General features: G+C 37.7%; 1 protein-coding gene across 5 annotated transcripts; it reads right to left on the bottom strand.

Annotated features, from left to right (window-relative positions):
- Cdc16 (cell division cycle 16) lies at positions 1 to 25,790 on the bottom strand. 5 transcript variants are annotated; one of them, XM_023560614.2, is made up of 19 exons: positions 25,501 to 25,790; positions 24,269 to 24,323; positions 24,087 to 24,184; positions 22,322 to 22,360; positions 21,854 to 21,994; positions 20,829 to 20,988; positions 19,028 to 19,119; positions 18,412 to 18,545; positions 17,591 to 17,670; positions 16,352 to 16,401; positions 15,492 to 15,565; positions 13,888 to 14,013; positions 10,180 to 10,332; positions 8,860 to 8,923; positions 6,466 to 6,527; positions 5,111 to 5,246; positions 3,076 to 3,166; positions 189 to 487; positions 1 to 107 (listed from the first exon to the last, which is right to left on the bottom strand). In XM_023560614.2, exons 5-18 carry the CDS (start codon positions 21,950 to 21,952, stop codon positions 228 to 230), a joined length of 1,581 nt encoding a protein of 526 aa, XP_023416382.1. In that variant the 5' UTR covers positions 21,953 to 21,994; positions 22,322 to 22,360; positions 24,087 to 24,184; positions 24,269 to 24,323; positions 25,501 to 25,790; the 3' UTR covers positions 1 to 107; positions 189 to 227. The 5 variants fall into 5 exon arrangements, with proteins under 5 accessions (XP_023416382.1, XP_005007181.1, XP_063103142.1 ...); XM_005007124.4 differs by having other exon boundaries at positions 25,373 to 25,510; XM_063247074.1 differs by lacking the exon at positions 1 to 107 and adding an exon at positions 2,654 to 2,689 and having other exon boundaries at positions 281 to 393; positions 25,373 to 25,510.
- Positions 25,791 to 27,374: the final 1,584 nt, after the last annotated feature.

Genomic DNA, 27,374 nt, shown 5'->3' with positions numbered 1-27,374 from the left:
GATGGTTTACCTTTTTTATTCCAATAGGTATAACTATTTTGTAGTTGAGATACTCAGAACATCTGCTGCAAGGTGTGCTATCCAGTCACTCAAGGCAGCCTCTGGTCCTAAACACAGAGATGAAGTTTGGGTTCATGTTGGGAAGTGGGAAATTCTTAAACATGGCAAGGGTAGCAGAGAATACTGACCTACACCAGCACAGACTGGCCCAGGACCACTGTCTGTAGTCACGTGCTATGGTCTGACATAGATGTCTCTAACATCATGTCACTTTCATTCATTTCAATTTCAAAGGTTTCTTCTGAGGAAGGCCTGGAATCTGAAGTTTTCCTGGAGTTTTCCAATGGTACAAGTCCTGTTTCTTCTGCAGTCTGTTTTTCTACTTCAAATTCCCTGAAATCCCACGGAGGTGAAATAATGTTTTTTAGTGTCTTCATTGTATGCACATCAAAGTCATAACATTTTAATTTGTCTTTAATATCTGCTCCTAAAAAGAAACACCATAATTAGAATAAAATGAATTCTATCATTGATCTGCTATTTGCACCATTACAGACAATGCTCCTAACATTTAAATCCAACTGAACTTGAAGTGTATGGACCAGAGTGTTAAAAGTTCCAATAGTTTCCTTCTTATTTTTCACCTTTGGAGCCTTTGGAAGTACACGCAGTGGTGGCTCCCACATGGTTGCCAAACCCCATTAAATGGTGAACCATGTGTGAAAAACTCTCTACTGTGGCTGCTAAGGATTGTCAGTGCTATGCCTGTAAGGAATTGTCACTGACTTTACGTTCATGGGAACCATAGTAGAGGTTTCCACATGTCAGACCCTGAAGAATGTGCATCTGGACATGTCTGAGCAGATGTATTAGGTTTGATAATTTTGACATAAAATAACTAACAATTCTAAATAGTTAAAATTAACAGCTTTTAGGGTTAGGTACTTTGATAGATAAATGACATGCAAGTCTTCTAAAATTAAAAATACTAAGTAGTAAATGGTAACAGGAAAAATGTGTGTCTCACTGTGGCAACTATAGCCTTTGCTTAGCTTCACATTTGAGACTCTTAACTGCCCTGAAGTCAGAGGGACTACAGAGTACAGAGCAGAAATTGCCAACCTATGTCTTCAGGGCGTAAGAACTTTTCTTAAGAACTGAGCACAAAACAGTGAAGTTAACTTCCCTTTAGGCACATAGCTGGATGAATTCCTACACAGGTATTCCATGTAACCACTGACAGAAGACAAAGCACTGGCTGCTCACATGACTACCCTGCACCTTCTTGGCCAGCACTCCTGGCTCTCTCAGCCTGAGGTTGTTATCACATTGATTTTTCCATCACAATCATTTAGTTTTGCATATTATTAGTCCACTTATAAATGGAGGGACTAGCACATCCTCCTTTTGCCAAATCTGTGAAATTTAGCCGGATTCAATAATTAGTCTTTAATTGTGTAGTATGCTGCTGTACAAATGGACTACAACTTGTTTCTTCATTTTCTCACTGCTGGACATTTAGATCATTTCCAGTTCAGAGTGATTATGACTACAGGTGTGGTAACAATCTTGTATGACTTTTGGTCCACACAGGCACGGCTTTCTGTTGGACTCACTTGGGGGGAGAACTGCTGTATCTTAAGACCAGTAGGGTTACTCATCACCTCAATTATTTACAACACCCAGCTTCCTTGTAGTTGGGAATCCTATACAAGATTCTGAGCTTAATTATGTGACTTGATATGGAGCTTTCAACTTTCAAGAGGTCTTGAACCTTTTATTCTTGTTCTTTAGATTCCCAGAGGCCACTACACAAAGAAGCCTGGAATGAAAGCTGTAGAAAGAGGCCTCATAATCTCAGCTGAGTTCCATCAATAATTAGACCTTCACACAGCAGAATCTCAACATGTATACTGTCCACTGCTGCATGTGCGGCCTTGGTGAGGCTATCAGAGAAGCACTTGGCCTAGAGAATTCTAAACACTGTGCACCACCGCTGGCTGAAGCTGCAGACTTTAGAGCAGGATGTTACACAGCAACAGATAACTGATAACTTTAGCAGACATGCTGAATAGTTTTCTTCACTTTTACTTCCAAGATAATCAATATACAGATCTCCAGGTATTCCATGGCACGGCCAACATATCAGCCATGTTTAATTTTAGTTTTTCTGGAGGGTATACAGAAGTTACACACTATGGAATCATTTTTTTTTTTCCCCAATGAATACCTTTATATGTTTTATAACTCCCTGGATACCTTTTGGGAAGCTCCTGCTCAATATTTGCCCATTTTTATCATACTATTTAACTTTTTGTTTTTTAAACCATCTTGTAGGGTTTTTCATATTCTAGGCATGAGTTCTTTGGAGTCAGTCACTTTGCCTAGGCTATAATGTGTCTTCCATTCTTCTATGGTGTTTTAAATTCACAGTTCTTAACTTTAATAAAGTACAATTCAACATCTTTTTTTCCTCTTATCATTTTACATTCTGTAAAACAAATCTTCGCATGCTCCAAATCCGTATCTCAAGATTTAACCTCAGTGTCCCCTCCTGACCTTACAGTAGTTAAGCCTAAAAGAGTGCCTACAGCAATGCCACTGTCATTTATAATACTTCGGTTTATCATTACAAAAATAAAGAATTACATACCACTGTTCATTGAATACAAGGCATCCTAATGTTCCACTGAAATGTAAAAATTAATATTATGTTGTACCCTGTATTATAAATAGAAACACCAGAGCGCTTCATTTATTAAGAAAAAAAACCTTCAAGGTTTCTCCTTCCAGCATGCACTTAGAATCACTCTTCTCTAACACGCACTTCACACATATTGTCACAGTGTTCTGTGCACAGCCAGTACTCAATTCACAACTGAATGGATGCTTAATAAATCACTGATTCCCATGCACTGTTCTAACAAATTTGAGCGTCCTGATATAAATGTAGTTAGAATGGCAGAAAAGATAAACTTAGAACCTTTGATAAGAATTCCAGAAACTATAAGAGACAAACAACAATTTTTAAAAAGGAGGGGGATACACAGCCAAGAAGAATGATTATAATCTTACCAATATAAGCTTCAGAATCACCAATGTACATTTCAATGCAATGACCAAGCATTGTAACAGAAAATGTGTCATCTCTCCTAAGACCAAGGGCCTGCCAACAAAATTCAGGATGATTATGATGATATAATCCCTTCTCACTTGTTTAGAAGTCATCTCACATTCATTAACTTCAACACATTCCAGAGAATCTGGGTGAGGTGTGATTGAGGACACAGTTCTAAGACTGGACACAAGTGAATGACAGGAGAGGGTCATGTAAGTTAATCACTATTCTATCCTTATGTTTAAAAACTACCCCCCAAGAGATTAAAGAACTGTCTGTCCACACACACCCCTCTGAACCTTCTGAGTTTAATTATATCACTGAAAAGAAGTAAATTATATCACACCCAAATACATGTTTGTATCTGAAAGACTGCACAAGACCAGAAAACTTGCTTGGTCCAAACTTCAACTAGTTTGGTATTCTGGCTAATGCAGATGCCCCTGAAAATTTTCAATTAACCCTTGAAAATCAGGGTATCACCAATGAATTTAATCTTTAAAAAGTACATTCCCTCACATTTTATCTCTTTTTCCAAATGCCAATCAGTTCATTGCTTCTAAGATGCATATTTTCTCAAATTCTAGTGTTTCTTATACATAGTGGTCTCCTGCTGCTGCACAACCACAGCAGTGATGCAGTGTGCACAATAGACTTGGTAGTCATGTAAGAACAAAGATCATGGAAGAACATGGGAAGATGACATAAACTGTGGTGGTTGTTTTGTGTTTCTCCAAAAATAAGACCTAACCGCAAAATAAGCACCAGTCTTTACCATGGTGTGTTTTGCATAAGATTACACTTCATCATTTTCTTGCTCAGTGGCCACTCTATAATGGCAGGTAAGGCAAGGTAGCTGAGCTACAATTTTTGATCTCTCATTTTCAAGGCTGATTATTTTCTGGCTAGGTCTTACTTTTGGGGAAATGGGCTAATAATCTTTTGTTGACATGTTAGCAAGCTAAAGAATTCTGAGAGGCTTACAAAGTAGGGTATGTATGGCTGAGAAGTCCAGAGTTAAGAACAGGTTATGTGTACTGGCACCAGGACACTATTTTGGGAAAACAGTGATCTTGAGCACCTAGACTGAAAATCGTGACCATTTATTTTACTTGTATTTTATTTTTTATATATGTATAAGAGTGATTCCTGTGTTTAAAAAAAAAATTTTTTTTTGTCTAAAATGTCCAAAAGAGGCTGGTCTGAAGGTAGTGAGTTATCTCAATTGACTGTTCACAGTCAGTACAGATTGAACTCCTTGTTCTACTCTTTCCCCGCTTCTCACTACTGCACTTGACTAGTCTTTAAAAAAAAAAAAAAAAATGTCCAAAAGAGTATTTCCTTTTTTTTTTTTTTTTTTCCTTAATACTGGGAATTGAACTAAGGACCTTGTATTTGCCAGGCAGGCACTGTGCTGCTGAGCTAGATCCCCAGCCCCTAGAGTACTTTCTTTAAATATAAATTAAAAAGTAAATAAAATAAACAAATAAATAATAGAAAAAATTATGTCAAAGTTGGCAACATTTTTTTCATTGTGGTCACCTTATTTATTGATAGTATCTTGGTTCTATTGAAATGGATTAAAGTAAGATTCTTTCCTTGTGGTTAATGCATAGATTGTTTCTATGTATCTATTATAACAATTTAAAGGAACTGTTAAGAGTTGTAAGTAGAAGTCTGGGTGTTCCCAAAGTCCATTCACCGTAACAGTTATGTTTGCACTTGCCTGCTTGGTTAAGACATCTGGGCTGAACTAAATAACAAGTAACCCTGGTCACTAAAACATTTTAATGCATACTTAGAACAAATCTCACAACTGTTCTAATTTGATGAACACTGCTTAACATGCAAAGAATATAATAAACACTACATTGCCTAAAGAAGTTTAAAAACAGTAAAAACAAAACAAAAACCCTGCCTAGAAGAGATCTTTTCATAAAAAAGAGGTAGTAAACGATATTCAGATTCAAAGCTGATACAAATAAGACATACAGTGTGAAAATAGTCCACAGCATTTTCAAAATTGCCCATCAGGCTATGGATATATCCGATAGCAGAATAGGTGGATGCATTCTGAGGAATTAATACCAATGCTTGCCGGTGGTAATCCAATGCCTCTGCATATTTTCTGTTGAAAGAAGACCAATGTGGTAGAGTTGGAGAATGGGAATAAAAGAAAACAATTATTGAGTATACTAAAAGTACTAAATTTCTAGGATACATTCATCTACATAAATATAAGAAACTTTCCTGTACGATAGTAGAATAGATTGATAACTGACTGTCTCATACCTATTTTTAAGAATTTCAACACCTTGAAGAGTATCTTCTTGGCATGTTCCCTCAGCTGGCCATGGACACTCCTTTATGATCTGCTGTACCACCTTTGCTATCTAAGGGATACTGGAACCAAAGCCTCATTCTCAACTCCTGGCCTGTGCCTTATCACCCACCACCTTTTCGTGTGATGATAAACCTCCCACACCAGTGGTTAGAAGAACCCAAGAAGTTTTGCTTAAAGATTTGGAAGTCACTTGAACAGTGTTCCCAAAACTTCTCTGGGGTATTTGTCTTGTAAAATCTCATGTAGAAAAAGCTTTTGGGGAATGCTACAGCTTAAAATACAAAGTAAAGACTGAAATAAATCCTGTAATGGATTAATTAATTAAACCTTGACTCATCTAGTTTCCAAGACTTTTACTAGTACGTGTCTAATCTATTTTGACTCCCTCCTCACCTCCTCCTTCCCTCTGTCTCTTAATTCCATTCCCATTTTATAAAGAACTAACTCACTACTTCCTATAATGTGTTCTTTATTTTGCTCTTTATTTATATTTTGGGTTTCTCATGTAAAAGAGACCATGCAATACTTAAGTTTGTATGTCTGATTTATTTCACTTAACATTATGGTCTCAAGGTGCCTCTATTTTCCTATAAATGACTCAAGTTTATCCTTCTTAATGGTAAAGTAGTACTCCCACTGTGTATAAATATCACAGTAACTTTTACCTGTCCTTTGTTTACTACACCATAGAATCTCTGGAGCAACAGAGTTAGAACATATACATAATTTGACTTAGATCTTAGTGTCCTGATTCTTCTGAATTAACCTGGAACACTAAAATTGTTTTTAATATTAAAAGAAGTTGTCATGTAATAATGTCTCTAAAATAAAATTAAACCAAAGGAGAAAAATAATAAAAGCATTGATTTTGTTGTATCTGAGCAACCAAGTATAAAAACGTTAGAGGATCTTATGAAATAATAATATGGCAAAGGTTATTCAAAGTTAAGGAAGCTTTTATATTTCTGAAAATATATTTTGGAAAATGTTCTACTTTACTTACTTAAGTTTTCTGCAGACATGGCCCAAGTTGTTCAACAATGGTTCCCACTTGTCAACTGTCACCTAAAACATAGCAACATCAAGACCATGAGTTACAAGTGTCACTGGTTAGCCTGTTTTATTTGAACTACATCATTTCACACCTCTGCAACCAGGAGATCTCTGCACCCCTCTTCTGATGGATGCTTCTGCCATGCATAGGGCAAGGGCATCTGCTGGTTTAGCCATTTTTTTTTTTTTCATACTAGAGAAAGCTTCCAGAGAATTCTCCTGCAATTACAATTCTGTCAAAGAGCCCGTCCATGCTTAAAGAGTTTAAATTGTGCATCTGCAGCCAGATTCTCTCTGAAGCACTACATCTTTTTATCTATCTGCCTAGGAAATATTTCCTTAGAGATGTTTCAAATACTTTAAATTCAACATGCTACATCAATTCATCTTTCTCTGGCTATTCCAGTTCTCTCAGCATGTCCCCTAGGTGCCCAGTCAAAGGAAACAGGTCATCATGATCTTCTAAGACTGCCCCGGGCTGTTCATGGCCACTTCCTGGGCATAACCCCAACCCTGGAATCCTTAGTTATCCATGGGTTTGGGTCTGCATCTTATAAGAGCCTACCCATGATGCCCCCTTTGGAAAACCATTGTCTTCTCACACTTCCCAGGATAAGGTATAAACTCTCTGACAAAGGTTTTAAGGCCATTAATAACACACACCAAACTTTTCTGTCCCACTTTTCAACATTTTCTCATTTGAAAACCCAAGCTACACTAAATCAGCTTACAACTTTGCACATGCCATCTTCTACACCTGAAATATTCTACCTCATTTCTGCTTCACTGACATCTGATCATCTTCAAGACTGAGATATATTATGTAACCAAAAGCCCTAACCATCTTTGTGTCGGGCTGAGCCAATACCCTTCTAGATGGTGCCTTTATTTCTTTAATCACATGGTTTTATTACTGCCAATTTACTTATTTGCATTCCTCAACAGATCTAATGGCAAGAAAGACCAAACTAGCTTCTGTGGCATCCAATGCCTAGCTAAGAGCCTAGGACACAGCCGTTAGCTACATGAACAAAGAAATCTGAGGCACTTCTAACTTCTGCTGAGACTGACCTTAAAAGCACAGCCCATATAAATAAAAATAAACCTGTCAGTGCTTCTTGGGGATGGCCGCTTCTCTTTGGTTATTTTGATATCTAACTTTATAACTAAAGTCACAGTATTTTCCTTTCATATATCATTTAATGACACTGATACTTCAATAAGTGCTTTTATATGTAAAGCCATTATTTTAAGTTTCTGTAAGACTGAAGTGACTGAATGAGTGTAAGAATATAGTTTCAGTTTTACATGTGGCTCAGAAGCATGCTTCTCAAACTTTTCCATGCAGCCACTTGGATTCAGCAGACCTGAGTCTGCATAACCAGCTTCCAGCTACTAGGCCAGAATAAAGAGAAACATTGGATCACTAGAACCACCCAAGACTCAGCTGACGAAAAGCCTACTTTTATATATATCCACATGCAAATGTGTAGAAATAAGTTTAGATGACAGAGATTAAAAGAAGTAAAACTGAGCCTGTAGGGACAGGCATACTGCCACTACAGAGGGCCTGTGAACTGTATCTGTCACATGTGACAGATGTGGACATAAGGAAGAAGGGTGCATGTGACACTGGGATGTGAAAATCAGAACAATAAAACAAAATAGGTATAGCTGAAAGAACTGGGAACCACAGCTGCAAATCCCTTACCTATACAAGTTTATATTGAAATTATTACTACTTTAAAATAATACCAGTGCATACAGATCCTGGTTAGTTGGAGGGCTGTCAGCACCAATTCATGAGGTGCACCATTCATACCCCAGAACCTAGACAAATAGTTCAATCACACAAAGATCTAAATACAAAGCACACAATAGGGGATAGTGACCAAAGGTCTGAATTCAAATGACAGCTGCCACTATGGGAGTGGATTTGCTGCTTACTGCAGGTGCCCTCTCACTCAAGCACCAGGTGCCCAAATTTAGGGTCCAGAGAAGTACTTGTTAGAAACTGCACTGCCACCAAGTTCTACTAACCATCCCATATGCCCAGTTCCAAATGATCATCTCATATATTCTGACTGCTCCCATGTGACCCAGTCAGAGCTATCTAAAGAAGCAAGCACCCAACATCAATCCCTTCATCAAAAAGAAACTCATTTTTGCCATGTGGTAAAAGAGGTTATTATATGACAATTTTACATAACCAAACCATTTGTTATGACAGATGTTAGGTTATTTTCTAAGTAATAGAGACTATGTCTGCACTATTTTCTACATTCAATAGTAAATATGCTTAGTGGTACATAATATATATATTTACAGATATTACATAGAATACCTCATTCCCAATTGCTTTTATTTTTTCCAAAGCATCAAGAAACCATTTTTCTGCTGTTTTCCATCTAAAAATAGGGGAGAAAAAAGGTTGTAGGTTATTCAAAATTTGAAGGTATAAACATCTCAAGAAAAATTTGACTTATCTTTCTCTGGTAGTGCTAACATTAAATGGGGTAATCTACTGAGAATAAATAATTCAAGTTGAAATTTAAGTTACATAAAAGGTTAATCTTATGATATTAATACTGTATGAGTTCAGGATTTAGGAGACTTGATTCTTGGGATTTGTATTATTTAGGTTTCTGCAAACTTCTGGTCACAATGCTTTATCAACTCATCATGAATAAACTTGTCTCACTTCTGTTTCTATCACCTTGTTTAACACGCATTGTTGACTCACTGACACTGAGCTCAAGGCCAACAGCATAGTCACTCCAACCTGAATGAAGCTCACCTGACACCATCTCCTTGGGGAAAACATCACAGCTTCTAGTGCTTCCAATTAAGCTTGGAGATTAAACCAGCAATCAACAACAAAAATGTGAAAATATAAAACATAGAAAAGGCACCCATTCACAGTAAGAGCTGAGCATGACCTCATGCAAGGTGAGACAGCATTCAGGGGGTCTAATCCCCAACTAGTGCATGTCTGAGAAGTCCCCAAGTGCCAGTTTTAGGGTCACAAGAAAATCTTAGTAAGTAGCTAATATACAGATACAAAGCTCACAGACCAAAGAAGGGACTGCATTAAATCAGTATGTATCTTTAAAACTTCAAACTTTCTTTTAATAAATACCAAAATAACTCTACATGCCACAAACAACACTGAAGCTCTAATTTACTGTTTTTAAATTTATGGATACTCTAACACAAAGAATTAACTGTTTTTCTTTTTGAGTATAACACAGAATCACTTAATTTATAAGTAGCAAAGGCTACAGAAAAGGTTCGACCAACTTGGACACCAGAGACTAGGTAATTCTAATTAGTTTAATTTTGTTCTACTAGTTCCAAAACTTGTTGGAAAGCTTCTTAAGTGTGTGTCTAACCTAACTGACAGAGGAGACTAAGGGTCCTAGAACCTCCAGGTCACACAGCAGTATAAGAACTTATGGCAGCCAAGATTAAGGAAAATCAAAACACAGGTTTGGGATTATGAGGAACTCCAAGAAGAAAGTGTTTATTTTTTCTCTTTAACTTCCATTTCCTAAAATGATACATAAAAATAAAAATGCTACAGTGTCACTTTGGTCAACTGAACTCTGGTGAGGGAGGCATCACTCACAGAGTCAACAGAGGGGTCACAGCCTTGGATACTTACTCTCCATTCTGAAAGGCAACCACACCAACCTCATGGATTACAAAAGGGTCTTCTGGTGCAATGCTCAGAGCTTGGCCAAAGAATCTTTCAGCTAGTTTTGAGTTATTGGTCAACCCATATTCTAATCCAATATACAGCATTGGCAGATGACACCTAAAAACATTAGAAATTTCATATATTGAATACCAAATTAGTAATTAAGTAGAAATTTGATAACTTCAGATATCATTTGAAAAATAATTTAAATTTAAATTTAAAAATAATTAAAATCCAAAAACATTTACCTATTTCTGTTTACTAATAATTCATGAACAGCTAATGAGATTTTAGATTAATCATTTGCCACTTCTAGAATCTATCCATAAAACCAACAAGAACATTAGCAAATGTTATCAAAATCAACTTTTTAAGAACTTCAGGAGTTAACCTAGGACCAAGTGTGTGTTCAAGAAAACACTTGGCTCCAGGTAAGCACAGTAAACTTGTGATGCCTTGAAACATACTGTGCCCGCCTTTGGTCCTAGCAGTCCCTTTAGCAATGGCAGCAGTGGCACAGCCCTTGGCCCAGTTGCCACTGGAGGGAGCAGCAGTGGGGCTCCTGCATGAGGGCCTGAAGCCCTAAAAAGGCTCCTTCTATTCTCTTTTATTTGACCTCAGAGTTCTCTGTGAGAAAAGGTCTACCTCTGCTTCACCTGTTGAAAACAACCAACAACAACCAGCACCAGGATTTATCAGTGCAGCTGCCTGAGGCAATTATAGCAGTTCAGCAAACGAGTGCTAACCAAAACCTTAAAGGACATATGAGGAGTAAGATGTCCCTCTGGGCAGATGATCCAGAAGGCACCACCCTCTAGGGGCAGATTTAAGTACTAGAAAGCCCTGAGGAGGCCAAATCTCTCATCTCTGACCTAAAGGCTCAGTGTACACAGCAAGTAAAAGCTGAGGCAGGAGGTCAACAGCATTGCATTGCAAGAGAGTCCCCACACAAGCAGATGGGGATCAGAGCTACTGAATAAGGCTTTTAGTGACCTCACATAGCAAGGGGTACAGACTACAGAATGGATTCTGAACTCACTACAAGTCCTGAGGTGGATGGGGAATCTGACTTTCAGAAATGCCACCAAAAAATAAATAAATAAATAAAGAGATAGGTAAAAAAAAAGGAAATATGGTCGAAATTTGGTCTATACACAGAGAAACAAGGCCACAAGAAATTTGTAGAAGAAGCCCAGATGTTGGGCCTAAAAGAAAAGTATGTTAAATAAGCTATATTAAATATTCTAAGAACTATGTCTACAAAATTAAAGTACGATAAGGATGGCTCACCCAACAGAGAATAAAGACCTAACCGTAACCCTAACCCAATGGAGACACATGACTATGGATTGAAACCTGTGACATTAGCAACCCAAATAAATCTTTCTCCTTTAAGTTGACTTTCTTGGTAATTTGTCAAAGCAATGAAAAGCTGACTAACACAGATGGAAAACGGTATCACAAAAACAAAGGGGAGTTGGAATGACTTAGATAAAATAGACTTTAAGAAAAAAACTGTTAGTCTAGAGACAACAAAGGCTCAATCTACAAACAGTATTCGTGATTATACAGCATCTAACAAAAGTTCTGAATATATGAAACAAAAGTTCCCAGAATAGAGAAAAAAACAGTAAAAGCTGAAATTTCAATGCTCCACTTGCAATAAAAGAATAACTGGGTAGAGGAGCAAGAAGAAAATAGAGGCTTCAGTGACACTCAAAAGATGAAACCCAACAGAGGTCTACAGAACACTGCGTTCTACACAAGCAAAGTTCCTAAGTGTATCTAAAGCAGTCTCTGGAACAGGCCTTATGCTGGCTCATAGGTGAGGACGAAGATCCCACAGATGTTCTCCAGCCACAGGAGAATCCAGTGAAAAATCAATCCTACAAGGAAACGTGGGACATTGACAAACATGTAAAAATGTAACTTTCTTATGTAATTCAAAGAAAAAAAAAAATCACAGAGTAAACTTAAAAATGTTTACCCTATCTCAAAGAGTTACCCAAACACAGGCAAGTTAAAAGAATGCAAGGTTGTTCTGATAGGGATATCTTCTTTTCTGTTAGAATTTAATTACAAAGTTTGTTAGAATGAAAAACAATAAAGATATTGTATCATTCACTGTTACTGACTTTGATTCTTAGTTAGCAACTAACTAGTAACTGCTACTTCTAGCACCTAAAATATCAAAAGCTATCAGGCCTTAGTTTTTAGGAAAAAACTACTAAGTTACTGAGAATTTTTTGCCCCTAATTCATCAGGTTGATTTGGAAATATGCAAGTGGCAGGCCTGAGCTTCTGCACAGATTAGAGAAAGTCTTACATATCCTTATAAACAGGGTGGAGACCTGGACTAAGCATGATGATTACTTATGTGATCAACAATATGCCAAATAACTGCAACCCAGAGGATTATTTCCAGAGGCATAGTTAGAACTCTAGAATGAATGGAGGGGGCCGCCTCAAATCCACATATTAAGCTGAACTCCTACTATGACTGCATCGTGAAGGCACTTATAAGAGGAAAACACAATGAGAAGCTGCCATCTGCAAGCCAGGAGCTGGTAGTACCTTGACTTTGAACTTCCAGCCTTCTACAGTCATGACAAAATAAATTTTGTTTAAATTATCCACACTGTAATACTTTGTTATGGCAACTCAAGCTGAATAACACAGAGTTATGTTCTTCACAATATTTCCTAGATGATTAGTTAAATGTAAGACTCACACTGATCAAACTTAATGACTATAAAAACCTGAGATGATAAATAACCTACATGCAGAACCAAATACTAAAGAAGAATCTGATAGTATAAAAAAGCAGAACAAATCTAAGATGAAATTCAAGATAGATAAATATTTGGTCCTACCCCTGAATTCTACAAGCAAAGGTAGCTAAATTCTATTGAGTACCTTCTATGTTAAGATACTGTTCAAAGTCTTTAACTGGTATTACTGTATACTCCTCACAATAAACCAGTAAGTTATGCTACTATTCCTATTTTTCCAAAGGATTAAGCAGGTTTCCCAAGATCACACAGCACGGAATGGAAGAGCCAAGAAGTACAGGCAGTCCAAATGTATTCAAGCCCTGACCACATTGCCACTGTCTGCTCCCACAGAGATAGAGTCATCAGTCAGTGAGATGTGTCCACAAAAAAGAACTCTACAATGAATAATAATCAATGTGAAGCCAAAGAATCAATGCGAATAACAGCACTATTCTACTCACCAAAGAAATATACTCTCAGGATACAATCAGATCAATACTGAGTATATAGTACTGACATAAACCTATAATACTGGCAAATAGTCTTGCATTACCACTAAGCCACATAAAATAACTTCTGGTAATAGACAAGATATTAACTAATAATTTTGCTCATGAATATTTTCATTTTTGCACAGCATGTAAAAATGGGCTTCTATATTCATCTCTTCCCTTGGCCTAATTTCATAGCTCCTTTTACACCTGAGATAAACTGTGGGAAAACTCCATCTCCATAGTTATTTTAAAATAGCAAAGTAGTGGATAAAAAGCAAATATAATGGGTTTGTTTAGTGTAGCAACCAAATGGAAGAAACAGTAATTTCATTTCATTCTATTAGATGGAAAAAACCAAAAGACCAAACTCTTCCTTGGAGTTCACTCAGTTTGCTCTGTCATACCCTTTCATTAGTTGTGCTGCTGTAAAGTAGGCCGCCATGGCCTGGTCATGCTCACTTTCAACAGCAAACGAATGCCCATAGGCTATCCACGCAGGCCCATAGGTCTTCTCCAGCGTTGTCGCTTTGCTAAAACAAACACATTCATTCAAGTAGTATATTTATTCTTAAACTATTAATTTTATATAAGCAGGTGACATCAAACACATTTATTAATAACATTAGCTCAATAAACTGCCAACACACTAAACACTAATATAACATTTGTGTTCATCTAAATTAAATGTTTAGTAACACAAATAAAATTTTAAGAAACTTAAGGAGGGAGGTCTATACCTTTTTACATACTATAGCTGAGTCCATTAACGTTCTGTACAAACTCACAAATATTATTTATCCCAGGAGTCCATACTGTAACCCAGGGGAAGAAGCAGTAGTGCTAGCAACAGCCACTTAATGGCTGTTCCATACCAAGTATCAGGTTGGGTGCCTTAGAAGCATGATCTCATTCTAAGAACTTGCAAGATAAATTAAGTACATTTTAAAGATAAGTATACCGAGGCTTAAGAGGTAGCCAAAGGGTAGTGGTAGGAGATTTATCCTAGCTCTCGGTTAGACTAAATATAATCAATCTTCAATCAATGAACACTAATGGCTAACACAAGGATTAAAGAGAATATATCACAAAATATGGACAATACAAAAGGCATTTTCCTTCTTTCTAGTATTTTATTTTCTCAGCTTTTATCCAAATATTCCATGTTTCAGGTAGAGTCTACTAAATTACAGACTAAATTAAAGAAACACAGTTCAAAAGCACTCCTACAATAGTAATCATTTTCCTACTCACAAGTTTTTCGAAAGTGCTAAACATACAGTCAGCTAGAGAGATTTTATTTCCTTCTTAGTACAAGGTCCTTTTGTGCCATTAGTTTTTCTAACAATTCTGGAATAGAAGTACTACATCATCCTCATTTTTTAAGAAAGGAGTCAGAGAAATTGACTTTCCCAAGGAATTACAGCAGGTGAATCAAAGACCTTGGATAAGAATTCAAGTCTGATTCCAGAGTTCACACTTGTTTCCTTAGAAACCATTTTCTCTTTTGCTAGCAAGTCTTTGAGTAATTAAATCTTCATATCCTAAACATTTCTCTATATTTGCAAAATAGTGATTAAGAATCAGGAATTTATGTACTCTGCCAAGAATTGTTTCATAGTCTTATTCAGTAACTCTAATATCATGTAAAGCTCTATGTAATTTTACGTCTATTAGCAAAAGCCCTAAATGTAAAGGTTAATAGTATCTTTGTAAAAGAAAAACAAAACCTTTCAAACCATATTCTTCTCTACTGTTTTCTATTTATTCTCATTAATGAGTAAAACAAAAAGCATCCAAGATCTTTTAGAAAGAAGTGTATACCATTAATTTACCTACCCTTACAGCATCTTATAAAAAGGTACACAGGTAACTGAACAGAATCTATCACAGAAAATACTTACTCTTTCATACTACTTGAAAAGTACCTTACAACTTACTGCACTGAAACATCTGAGTATGAAATTTCCTCCCACAGGTTCACTATGGAGGAAGAAAAACAAATTCATACCTGAGATATCTTCTGGCATGTTCATTTTTATGACCAACCATGAGATAGTAACATCCCACTGCAAACCAAGACACCTAAAAAGTTCAAAATTTACCATGATCAATATATCTAGATTTGAACTAGAATATCTGACAAGCTGGGCTATAGAGGGTACACTAGATATTCTCAAGTCACATATTTTAGTTTGAATTAAAAATTTCCCTGCAACAACCTACTGAGGTGCTATATGAGAACAGATACTCCTTAGCTCTTTCTCAAGGTGGCTTCCACAGACAGGTGCCTAAGGATATTTGCCTACATGTCCTGGCTTAACCATGGCTCTCCCTTGCTCTGTGAGCTGGGACAAATTCTTATCTCGTCTGAGACTCAGACTCAGATTTATAGCTTTTGTCTTTAAGGGTGCAGTTACTAATTCTGTTTTCCATTCCTAGATCCGCATTCTGACCCACTGTAGGGTGGAAGACACACTAATTCAATCAGTTCACACAGCTCAGTATGTTGTTTTATTCCATGCGATGTAAGAAAGTTACCCCGAATACATTCCTTACAAAAGGTAGGGTGTGACTGTCACCATCAGCGCTTTATGTTCTGTATAAGTAGCTTAAAAAGATAAGCATGGATATTTCTATAATCAGAAAAAATACAAGTGCTTATTTTGAATTACTACTTCTGTATAATTAAAAAACATAGAATAAAGAAATAATGCCACCTGCTTATGCCTTAAACACTAACAGATTGTGTCCTACTGCTTTCAAATAAAATATTATTTGCTTCAACTTAAATACAATCTAGTGTCTAGATACAGTACTGTTAAGTATTTTCTTAACGTTCAGGTAAGAAAAAAGATTTATATTACTTACAGGATTACTAGGATATAAATCCACCAGTTTGTGAGAAAGATAGAAAAGCTCTGTATTACAGAAGAAGAAAAAAAAATTACTCAAATGAAATACAATTTAAGATTGAACCCTCTCCCTAGTTTCAATCCTTAATAATCAAAAAACTGTTCTCAAAGCAACAACCTTGGGGCTGGAAATTTAGCTCAGCAGCATAAGCGCCTGCCATGCAAGCAGACAATCGTGAGTTCGATCCACAGTACGGATAAAAAAAGAAAAAAAAAAAGAAAGAAAGAAAAAACAACAACCTTATAACTCTCCTCCCTTCTAGGTATTAAGTCATTTAGCTCACAAAGTGCAGAAATCCCATCTGCCAGACACACCTTTCCCAGACCCACTGTGGGGAGTGAGCACTTGCTGGAAAATAGAAGGGCACATGGCAGGCCACAAGGAATGGATGTGCTCAATAAAGTACTTCAGGTATGCCAGAAGTTCCTGCAAAGCTCCCAATTTAAAAACCTACCACCTTATGACACATACCCAAGATGGACCATCTTAGCCACCCACAACCAAACTGGTCAGCCCAAACTTTCAAGCTGATCAGACAGTGTATTATCTCCTCTTGAAAAATATGGGTTAAGTCATAGCAACTTGTGACAACACATCCTACATGCACACTCCAAGATGCAGTAGTCTGGGACAGCTGGACACACTATCTCTCTAAGCAGTTTTCAGGAGATACAACGCTACTGGTCTACATACCAGACAGCACCAGGAGTTTGGATTAGGCTATGAATTTTCTAGCTACCTGACTGAGCTCACTGTTCAGTTATATAAGATTAAAGGGCAAATACTGACCTAAAACATCTAACCACTTCTAAAATACTAAAATGTAGAAAATCCAAGCAAAAAATCTGTTCTCTTCCAATCTGTGAATACTGTAGTTACTGACTGTGCCATATGCATTTTCTTAAGTAATTTACAAATGAAGAAGAAAAAAGTCAAAATCTACACTCAATACTCTAAACCACAAATTACATACAAGAAAAAAAAGAGGAAGCAGGGACCCAGACATGCATTGTTCTATCAGGAAAACAAAGGAGGCTTGACCACCCTGATAACCCTTTCTTCCCTAAACCTTACTTTTGTCACAGGGCTCCACTATGTTGTCACTTCAGTTTCAACTGTCTATGATTTTGAGACACAGTTTCAAGTTTCAGGATTTTCTGTCTTAAGTATTTTAATTAAAAAGAAAATTCTTACCATTTGCTTTGTTCAGCTCCACAAGTGTTCCTATATGTACAGGTAAACAATTTGCATGGAAAGGATCTTTTTCCATTACTCTGAAAATTAAAGTAAAATAGTTTACTACCCTGGAAACAGTATGTGATAGCATTCATCATAACTATTCACAAAAATGCAGAAAATCTAACTTAGCTAAAGGAAAAGTCTGATGAGATCCCTGGAAAGCAGGTGTATAAAGAAGATAACTTAGCTGGGAATATGACAGACAGGACAGAGTGTCAATAGGACTACAGTTTCTACCTTTTTTTTCTTTCTTTGGAGTGCAGGGAACAATAAAACCCAGGATCTCACACATGCAATAAACAACATCCTCTGAGCTACATTCTCAGTTGAGTCTCTAATAAGTGAAAAACTGTATAAAACTATTGCTAAAATGCTGTTTTCTAATTCTCTCTCTTTTTTTTTTTTTTGTCTTTTTCGTTTTTATCGGTACCAGGGATCGAACTCACGACTGCCTGCTTGCAAGGCAGGCGCTTATGCCACTGAGCTAAATTTCCAGCCCTAAAATGCTGTTTTCAAAATTATCAAATGCTATTGATATTAAAATTATCAACAGGGAACCATATCTCTCTTCCAAGGTAGTAAAATACACCTACCTATATGAATGAACAAACTTGTGCCTGTAAACTGCTCTTGAAGAAAGCAACCTATTCTCAAACAGTAAAGGTAACTTCAAACTATCACCAACTACTTTTAAGATTACTCAAAGAACACGCTTATGAATTACGCAGGTGTTGTCTGAAACCTGTTCCCAAACAAAAATGGCAGGACATACTTACGCAGACGTAAGCTTGTAGCACATCTTAAAATCACAGTTATAATAATGTCTCTCAGCTAAAGACACTACCACATCTAGATTCTCTTGCAAGCCATCTACAGACTCAGGGATGACAGTTTCACTAGGCTTGTTATACTGAAACACAAAGAAATTTAACCATAAACTCAAAGAGCAACAACACATCAAAAGACAGACTCAATCTGTTAGGCCCAGGTGGCTAACAATGTACACAGGATATATGTGAGTCCATAAAAACTTTTAAACTTCAAGTTTCACTGGTACTCCCCTTATTCAGTTTAATCTTCTCGGTTTCATCACAAAATTCCATGGTAGGAAATATTTCACACAAAAGTTCAGGAAGCATAAAAAAAACTGATTTTCACACAACCCCACTTATTTGATAATTCAATCTTTTAGTATAAGGAATCCTTGAGAAGCAGAAGGAAATTATTTTAGAAGCTTTTTTAGGAACCATAGGCATTTAAAATAATCCATCCTTATATGTTTGCCTGATTAATAAAATCTTACATTTTAAAAAATTTAATAAAGAAATAAAGGCCAAATTTAATGGAATAAATAAGACATTTATATAAAGCAAATGCTGAGTTTCTGCTTACCTTTTTTAATTTGTTCTCAAACAGAAAACGTAGTAATTCCTGTTCTTCAGGACACAGTTTGCTAAGAGGTAGTGACTCAAGAAGTTCTTTTTCTTAAAAATGGTGAGAAACAACAACAAAAAAGAATATCACAATATATATTGGGAAAAAAGTCAGCTACTAAAATTATGCTTGTATAGTTGGTCTAAGTACATCAACTCAACTGAAAGCAAAAAATGCTAGAGAAAGTTGACATTAATACTTCTCAGGCCTAGGAGACTCAAATCACCTGAACGAGGTCCTTAGAAGGTTCCTGTCATCAGCCAGACAAAGGACAACAGGTGTTAACATCACCAATGCTGTGTAGACCACACACCGCAAAGTATCTAGCAATGGCTCTGTGCTCTATTGGCTAAATGCCAACAGCAACTTCTAGCCTTTTCCCTTTGGGTCCCCCAAAGTATGGACCCAGTCTCAGACATTGCAAATGACCCCAAAGATCAAGAACCTCTTTTTTTTTTTGTCTTTTTCATTTTAATCGGTACCAGGGATCGAACTCACGACTGCCTGCTTGCAAGGCAGGCGCTTATGCCGCTGAGCTAAATCCCCAGCCCCAAAGATCAAGAACCTCTATACTATGCTCGAATACCTGAATCCAATTACCACAATTACCACAGCAATCCCATTTTCTTCCTGGTCTCTTATTTATCCAACCTACATGACCCTGACACACAATGTCAGCAGCTCTGTACCCACAGTACTTTAGAATCAACTGGGAGCTTTAAACCATCTGTAGTGAGGGCCCTTTAGAGATTCTGATTAGACTGGTTAGAATTTGGGACCTGGACACTGATTTTGTGTGTGGGGTAGAGTGTGCTGGGGATTAAACCCAGTTTCTCATGGATGATAGGCAAATACTCTACTGGTGTTTATGCTGCGTACATTCCTAGCTCTCTTACTACTGAGAAAAGGTCTCACTACATTTCCCAGACTGACCTTGAGCTTGTGATCTTCCTGTTTCAGCCTACTGGGATTATAAGGGTACAATACCATGTCAGGCAACACTGATTTTTTTTTTTTTTTTGCTGTTTGTTTTTGTGGGGTTTTTGAGACAAGGTCTTACTATGTAGCTCAGCCTGACCTTCAAGTCACTATGTAGCCCAGGCTTGCCTCAAACTTGTGGTGATTCTCCTGCCTCAGCCTCCGAGTGCTGGGACTACAGGCATGTTCCACCATGCCCAGCTACCCTGTTATTGTGTCAACATCCACCTTGGAGTGGGTGTGATCTGTGTACAATATAAAGGAGGAAAAGAGACTTATTCTTTTCCCCTCTTTTGTTCTGGCTGCTTCTGCTGGCTGTTGCCTTGAAGTGTTGCCCTCGTGCCATGCCTCCCTGTCTTGGAGTCAGCCAATTATGGACTGAAACCTCCACAAACAGTGAGCTAAATAAATCTTTTCTTCCTTCATTTTGGGTGGGTATTTTGTCTCAGCAATAAGAGAAAAGTAATCAAGACATACACTGGTGGTTTTAAAGCTCCTCATGGATTCATAGTACAGCTATGTTGAGAATCACTGAATCAGATTCTGAAATCTTAGTTTATACTATCTCCAACTGCTTTTCAAAAAGATGATCTCATGACTCTATAACTGCTAAAGATTATGGGAGCAAAAGGTATTATATCAAGTGTTGTATTATACTTCCTACTTGAAGATAGGAAAATTAGTAGATCTATTCAAACCTACACATAGCTTGCTCTTGATTGTACAACTTAAGAGAAAGACAGTCTAAACACTAAACATAAAAACACCTGAGTTTCCAAACCTTCTTGTGCTGTCAACATGTGGTGTGATGTTAAAAGATCGAATGCTTCAAAACAGTAGACATCAAGCTTCAACGCTTCTTTATAACTGTAGGTAGCTAGGGTCCGATTATCTAAAGCATCATAGATTTTTCCTCGTAGAAGACAAATAGAACTCTTTATCTGTTGGAAAAATTAGAGGAGTCATACACTAAGTCGGAATTTTTAATGTTTGATCTTATACTACATAGTATTAATTATATCTACAAGGATTTTGCTCATCTCAACTATCAAAATATAATATGAATTAATAAAGATAAGAAAGCAAAGCTAATCTTTAGGCTATCCTCCTTGAGCTCCGATTATTCTATCCCAATGAGTTTTTATAACTAATGTACATGCCATAGTTACCAGTGGTATTACCTCTTTAGCCCCAAATAGGGCGATGATTTACAGGTAGCAGAGGTGCATATGCTGCACAAAAAATGATGCCACAGACTCATAACAGTCCTAATGAGTGCTGTGGTCAGAGTTCAGGAGTATGGCCTGCTGGAGCCACAGATCTGAGTTCAAACTCCAGCCCTTTCACTAAGTACAACATTGGCCACTGATTTAAATTGTCTTGGTCTCAGTTTCCTTTTCTTACTTGTGAAAAGGGGAAAATAGTATCTTACTTATAGAACTGGGTAAGGACTGAGGATGTAACTATCTCATCTTATCATCACCATTAACAACTGATTATGGGACTGGATTTACATTCTAGACCCTGAATCTGAGAAACATATAACTGAGCTGAAAGATGATCCAGAAACAAGCAGCTAAAATTATTAAGGAGAGGGTTGGGGATATAGCTCAACAGCACAGCACCTGGCTGGCAAATATGAGGTCCTGAGTTTGATGCCCAGTACCAAAATAAATAAATAAAATAAAACAATTAAAGAGATGCTATGTTATAACAATATATAAGTTCAAAAGATAATTTACTTTTACCATGCAACATGGGAATTTCCTACTGCTATTACTAAAGCATTGTAACACTACAACTCACTGAGGACTGTGACATTTCCCAGTCACTGGAGGAGTCTTTCAAGCCGCTTTCATCCTTCAGGTTTTTTTCAAATAATCTTTTGTTGATTGGTTCCTCCATATCAAGAATATCAAGAGCCTGCTGATACTCTTTTGCAGCATACTATGTAGAAAATAGAAATATTCATCATTCATGACTTCTAGATTTTAAAAGTATAATACACATTATATTCATTACTTAAATCTAAAACATAATTTTCTTCATGCCTGCCAGAACAATCAGTAATTTAGAGCAAACAATACTAAAGAAAAAAACATTTCCTCATGAAATACTATACTAACCTGCCAAGCTCATCACCCAAACTTATACATGCACGAGGAATGCATAATACTCAACATAATCAAGCTCTCACCAAATAAACAGAACATATAAACATATAATAAACAAATGAATATAATAAACATATAATAAAAAAATGAACATACTTACATGACATCTGGCTGCAAGGTAACGACATGCTTCATACAACTAGGAAAGAAACCGTTTAAAGAGATTAAAATAACATGTATCTTCACTTTAAAGAAAACCATAAGCATAAAACGTACAGAGCATTTTCATAATTTCTTTTCCTCTTCCATTTAAAAAATTCCAATCTTCTAACCGCATATTCACCATGACCCTATCAGTTTACCTGGCAGACAGAATTAAAAAAATAAGTGAAGATCTCCTTTAACATGTTACATCAGGGAGACATGACTGGGGCACAACACATTATGAAAGGCAGGCATAAAAAGCACTAGCTTATTGAAGAAAATTTCTGCAGGAGAGAGGTAATTGAAGAACTAATTAAGAAGTAGAGAGGAGCCTAAATACAATACTTGTGGCATGTCCAAGACATGAAAGGAATCTAAAGAACATGCTGAACATACTGACTAGTATGTTTTTAGTATGATTTTATCCTGTAAGTAGACAGAAATCACTGTAATTTGTGGATGACATAATCAGAGATGTGCGCTACCCCTTGCAACCATCCTTTTGACAGTTTACAAGACAGACTGGACACAAGGCAGATGGGAAAGAAGAAAAGATTACTGGAGAAGAGAAGTGACAAGATAGGCCTCATTTGTGTGACTGGCAAGGAGATGGAAAGAGGTGGCAAGGAACACTCAGAATTTTAGAACTCACAACTTCAAAGTTACATAAAAAAATTAATTTTCAAGCTGGACACAGAGACATGTATCTGTAGCCCTAGCATTCAAGAGGCTGAAGCAGAAACACTATTTGAGCCCAGGAGTTTGGGACTAGGTTGGACAACACACTGGAATTCCATCTCGAAACACCATCACTTAAACAACAATAAGTAAAAGAAAACTTTCTTATTTATTTTTCCAAAACAGAATTTTCATAACTTAGTGACTAGATGGAGTATAGAGGGGAAACAAGATGACTGAGGTTAAGAATAGGAAATTCTCTCTTCACATTCAAGAAGAAATGAATTCTTTTAAGTAGAGCATTCACCTAAAATACTAATCTTGAGGTAGAAATAAAGATTGATAGAAAAGAAACAAGGAATATCATAATTTTAAAACTGTACTTTAAAAAATTCTACAGCTTCAGGACACAAGAATTAGCTTTTCCTTTCCAGGAAACTCAACACAAACAATAAGCCTGAGCTTGGGCCTGAGCTTTTCATCTATAAATTGTTTCTTCCATGTAATGTTAGTGGGCATTTATCACCTCAACTTTAACATGTGTAAATGTTTCACATTCTAATGAAGCCTGACCAAGTGGGTAACCTGACAAAACAGTAGAAACAACATAGAGTACTCACTTTAATGTTGTCCCTAAAGACTACGAGATACCTAGCTCCAGACTAGAATACATCTCTCTCTTGAGAGTCTATACTCTATTCACTCTGAATATGCACTTTTAAAATCCTGCCTAGTGCTGGGGATATAGCTTAGCAGGATAGCACCTGCCTGGAGTGTGAAGTCTTGAGTTCAATTTCCTGTACCAAAATAAATTAAATTAAATCCTACCTAATGAAGCTCCTTATGCCTCTCACTGAAGCATCTTGAAAATTCTTTTTCTGTGACAAAGGTCTGCAATCTTACAAACTACTCCATGGGTGGAGTGAATTAAGGTAGTCCTCTCCTCTTTGGGGGAACTTCCTTAGACCCATCTGGTGATATTTTGATGATTTTTTGAGAAACAGGATTGAAAGCTCTAAAATTCACAAAAATAATGTACTTACTTTGTCCAGTTTTCGTGACCGAAGTGCATGGGCTGCTCTGTGATACTGTGCTGTCAGATAAAGACACTGAGCCAACCAATAGACATCCTGAGGGTCCTCTAGAGGGAAAAATTACAAATGGTCAGAAGTGCAAGATGAAATAGTGTTAAAGATTAGGGAAAAAATTAGCATTTATCACTTACCATGAGAGAGTGAAGCTACTTTGTCTGCCCAAAACAAAGCACTTTGATACTGTTGCTGCACACACAAAAAATGAACAAGTGAACTTGAAAATGAACAAAAAATGAACTGCCCTGTTGCTTTCAGTTATAGAGATGCCACATAACATCTCAATGCAATAAGTTTTTACATGTAGTGTCTGTCAATCATTTTTCTATCTTACAGCTCAGCTAGGATTAGTTTTAGTTTAAATGTACAATAAGAACATTATCATAAGCTCTTTACACATACAATTCATGAAGGTAGTCTTAACAAAATACATTGCAAAAAGTATGCATCTAAAATAATTTAAAATTTAGTCATTACCATGACATTTATAAATACTCATTCAGTAAGCTACCAAAAAAAAAAAAAAAAAACAAACTAAACCAAACAGCTGATACTAGAAAGCCACTCAAATTTGTCAAGGCTAGCTTTAGTTCCTGCTTTATATTATCTTGGTCATGTTACAATTTTTGCCTCAGTTCCCCGGGACAATCCACAACAGGGATGCCTACAGACCAGCTGCAAATCTGCTCACAGAGGGTGCCCCAGGTGAAAACCAGGGTCGTGTTATTTCACTCTATATTCTAATGCCAAAGAAAAAAATGATTAAAAAAAAAAAAAAACTTTTACTTAATGACTAGTAAACAACCCAGCTGCCCAGCAGGGGACAAAGATTAGGCCACATCACTTAGCACTCAGTTCAGAACACCCTGCATAGAACCCAGCTGCTCCTTCCCCGCACTCTTTGTTTGCTATTCCTTGGGAATGCAAATATTTAAAACAACCACCAGCTTCACAATGATGCCAAGTACAGTCTTAAATCCTTCTTGCTGGCCCCTCCGAAGTAGTGTAAGGGGTCCCACGTCGTTAATAGGATTTTTTTTAAGCACTGCCTTGAGACAAGCTTGTTTCTATCCTTCTTCACGTGAATTCAGCCAAGTAAGAATCGTAACTAAAACATTCTGTGGCTAACCAACTTCTACGGCCTGGCTGCAGCTCATCTCCACCGCACCGCTCTGCCCCGCCCCGCCGCCCCGTACCCGAGCCTGCCCCGAGCCCCCAGCCTGCTCTCCCTCCCGCACTTGGTCCAGGTACTGTCGCACGCGCTTCCGCAGCCGCTCCAGATTCATGGCCGCGTAGCGGGAAAGCACCCCAAGCCCCAGAACTCAGCGACCCGGCGTCCCCGGATGACCCCGCCGACAGCACCCACCACACTGCACTTCCGCTCCCGACAGGCCACGTCCCGGAAGTCCCTGCAAAAGCGTCCTCTTTGAAATGGAAAGCGGGTGCGCTACCACTGGTTCCAGGGTTCCTCTGTAACGCTCCAGCTTCGGCTGTTCTGTTCTGTCTTCCCGGGCGCAGACTCACAGTAGCGATGGGCCTAGTAAGCGCGTGGGGAGCGGTCTGCCAGAGCCCGGGCGCGGGGGAAGTTTTCCGCTGGGGCCGTGAGAATGGTCCTCCGGCCGAGAGCTGTAGCAGCGCAGCGCCTTCCTGCAGGGTTGCTGGGCCTCAGAGGCGGAAGGAGCTGGGAGAGACACTTGTCGAGTATCTTCCTGTGCTTTCTGATTTGCAATCCACATACGTGCGTTATCTTTTTTAGAAGAAGCAGCATGCCGAGACGCCAAGAACTTCCTCTAAAGAATCGCACCCACTAAGAATTTGTCTCACCCCTATGAATAATCTGTGTGCTCTTCGGTGCGTGCGCACACTTACGACGGGTGATGCTCAGAAATTGGTTTTCCTTTGGTGTCCAGGGTGTCCTTTTCCACCCCTCCTGACTCTGAGCACCAGGTAGTAATCAGCTGCGCATGAACTAGGGGCGGACAAGTGCGTGGCAAGATAGCCCCTAATGCTTTTAACTTCATGATCTTCCTGTGTTCTTGTGCTTTGTTTTCTTAGGTTCTGCCTTTCTTACTTAAAAGTTACGCATGAGGGGCTGGAGATTTAGGTCAGTGGCATAAGCTCCTGCCTGGTAAATGTGAGGTTGTGAGTTCAATCCCCAATAACAAAACAAAAAACAAACAAAAAAAAAAAAAAAGTAAAAGAATGCATTATCATTGCAAAAAATTCCAATCACGAAGGTGTAAAAAGGCGAAATTCTCTCTCAGCTTCTTAGAACTGGTCATTGCTAAGCTGTTGTGCATTTTCTGCTCTCTTAGTGCTTTAAATGCATAATTACAAATATATCTTCTGGAGTGAGGCAACATGTAATCGCTCTGAGACTTGTCCTACTTATATATCTTAGAGCTCTTTCCCCAGCAGCACCCACTTTTTTTATTTAATTACTAGAAAAATATTTCCTCATATATCCATCAGATTAGGTTGATTAGGGTTATGATTCAATGCAAACTAATACTTTATGGCATACCTTACTGTTTGTAGTGAAAAACCAGCTTATTGGTGCTCACATGTTCAATCAAACATTACTCTAGGTGTGATTGAGAAAGTGCTTCTGGATAACATTAATGTTTGAATCAGTAAAGCAAAAGTCCCCCCCCCCCCCACGAAGTGGCCTCTTCCAATCCTTTAAAGGCCTGCGTAGAACAAAAAGTCACAAAAAGAATTTACAATCTCTAACTGTGAGTTGGATATCAGTCTTTTTCTGTCTGGGCTCAGATTTCCACTTGAACTGTAACCAGCATCATCAATTCTCCAGTGTCTGCCTGGCCAGCTGCAGATCTTTCATAATTGTGGGAGCCAATTCCTCAAAATAAATCAATTAGTGTCATCCTCCACCCTTTTATTGTCTGAAGAACCCAGACTAATAACAGTGACCATTTCATCCAGGTCTCTCAGTCTTTCTTGTCCTCTCCCTCCGTTCTACTTCACTGGAAAAACCCAGACTAATGCAACAATCATTTTTCCTACCAGATGTATTTTAACTCCCCCAGAGTCCCTCCTTTTCTTTCAGGTGCACCCTGTATCTTCCTCATGGAAATGCCATTTTATTGGTCTGTTTACCTATCTTTTATTTTCTTCTAGTTTTATGTTCCTTGAGGATAAATACTGGGAGACAGTGTGAGAAGAGGAAAATAAGTATTAGTGAAACCACCCTTGGGCATTAGACATTGTTGACAGAGCTCT

The sequence above is a fragment of the Cavia porcellus genome, unplaced genomic scaffold (assembly GCF_034190915.1).
Source record: "Cavia porcellus strain 051 isolate PalLab524CR breed Dunkin Hartley unplaced genomic scaffold, mCavPor4.1 scaffold_4, whole genome shotgun sequence".
NCBI classification, from domain to species: domain Eukaryota; kingdom Metazoa; phylum Chordata; class Mammalia; order Rodentia; family Caviidae; genus Cavia; species Cavia porcellus.
This window is presented reverse-complemented; position numbering and strand designations above follow the sequence as displayed.

Bases quoted from the DNA above. Each gene is read 5' to 3' on its own strand.
- Cdc16 (XM_005007124.4), bottom strand. From the start codon at position 25,420: ATGAATCTGGAGCGGCTGCGGAAGCGCGTGCGACAGTACCTGGACCAA. The intron at 14,014-15,491 runs GTATGAATTTGT...TGTTTGTTTTAG, and splicing joins CATGCCAGAAGATATCTCAG to CAAAGCGACAACGCTGGAGA. The intron at 10,333-13,887 runs GTATGACAGAGC...TAATGTTTTTAG, and splicing joins GCAGCACAACTAATGAAAGG to GTGTCATCTGCCAATGCTGT.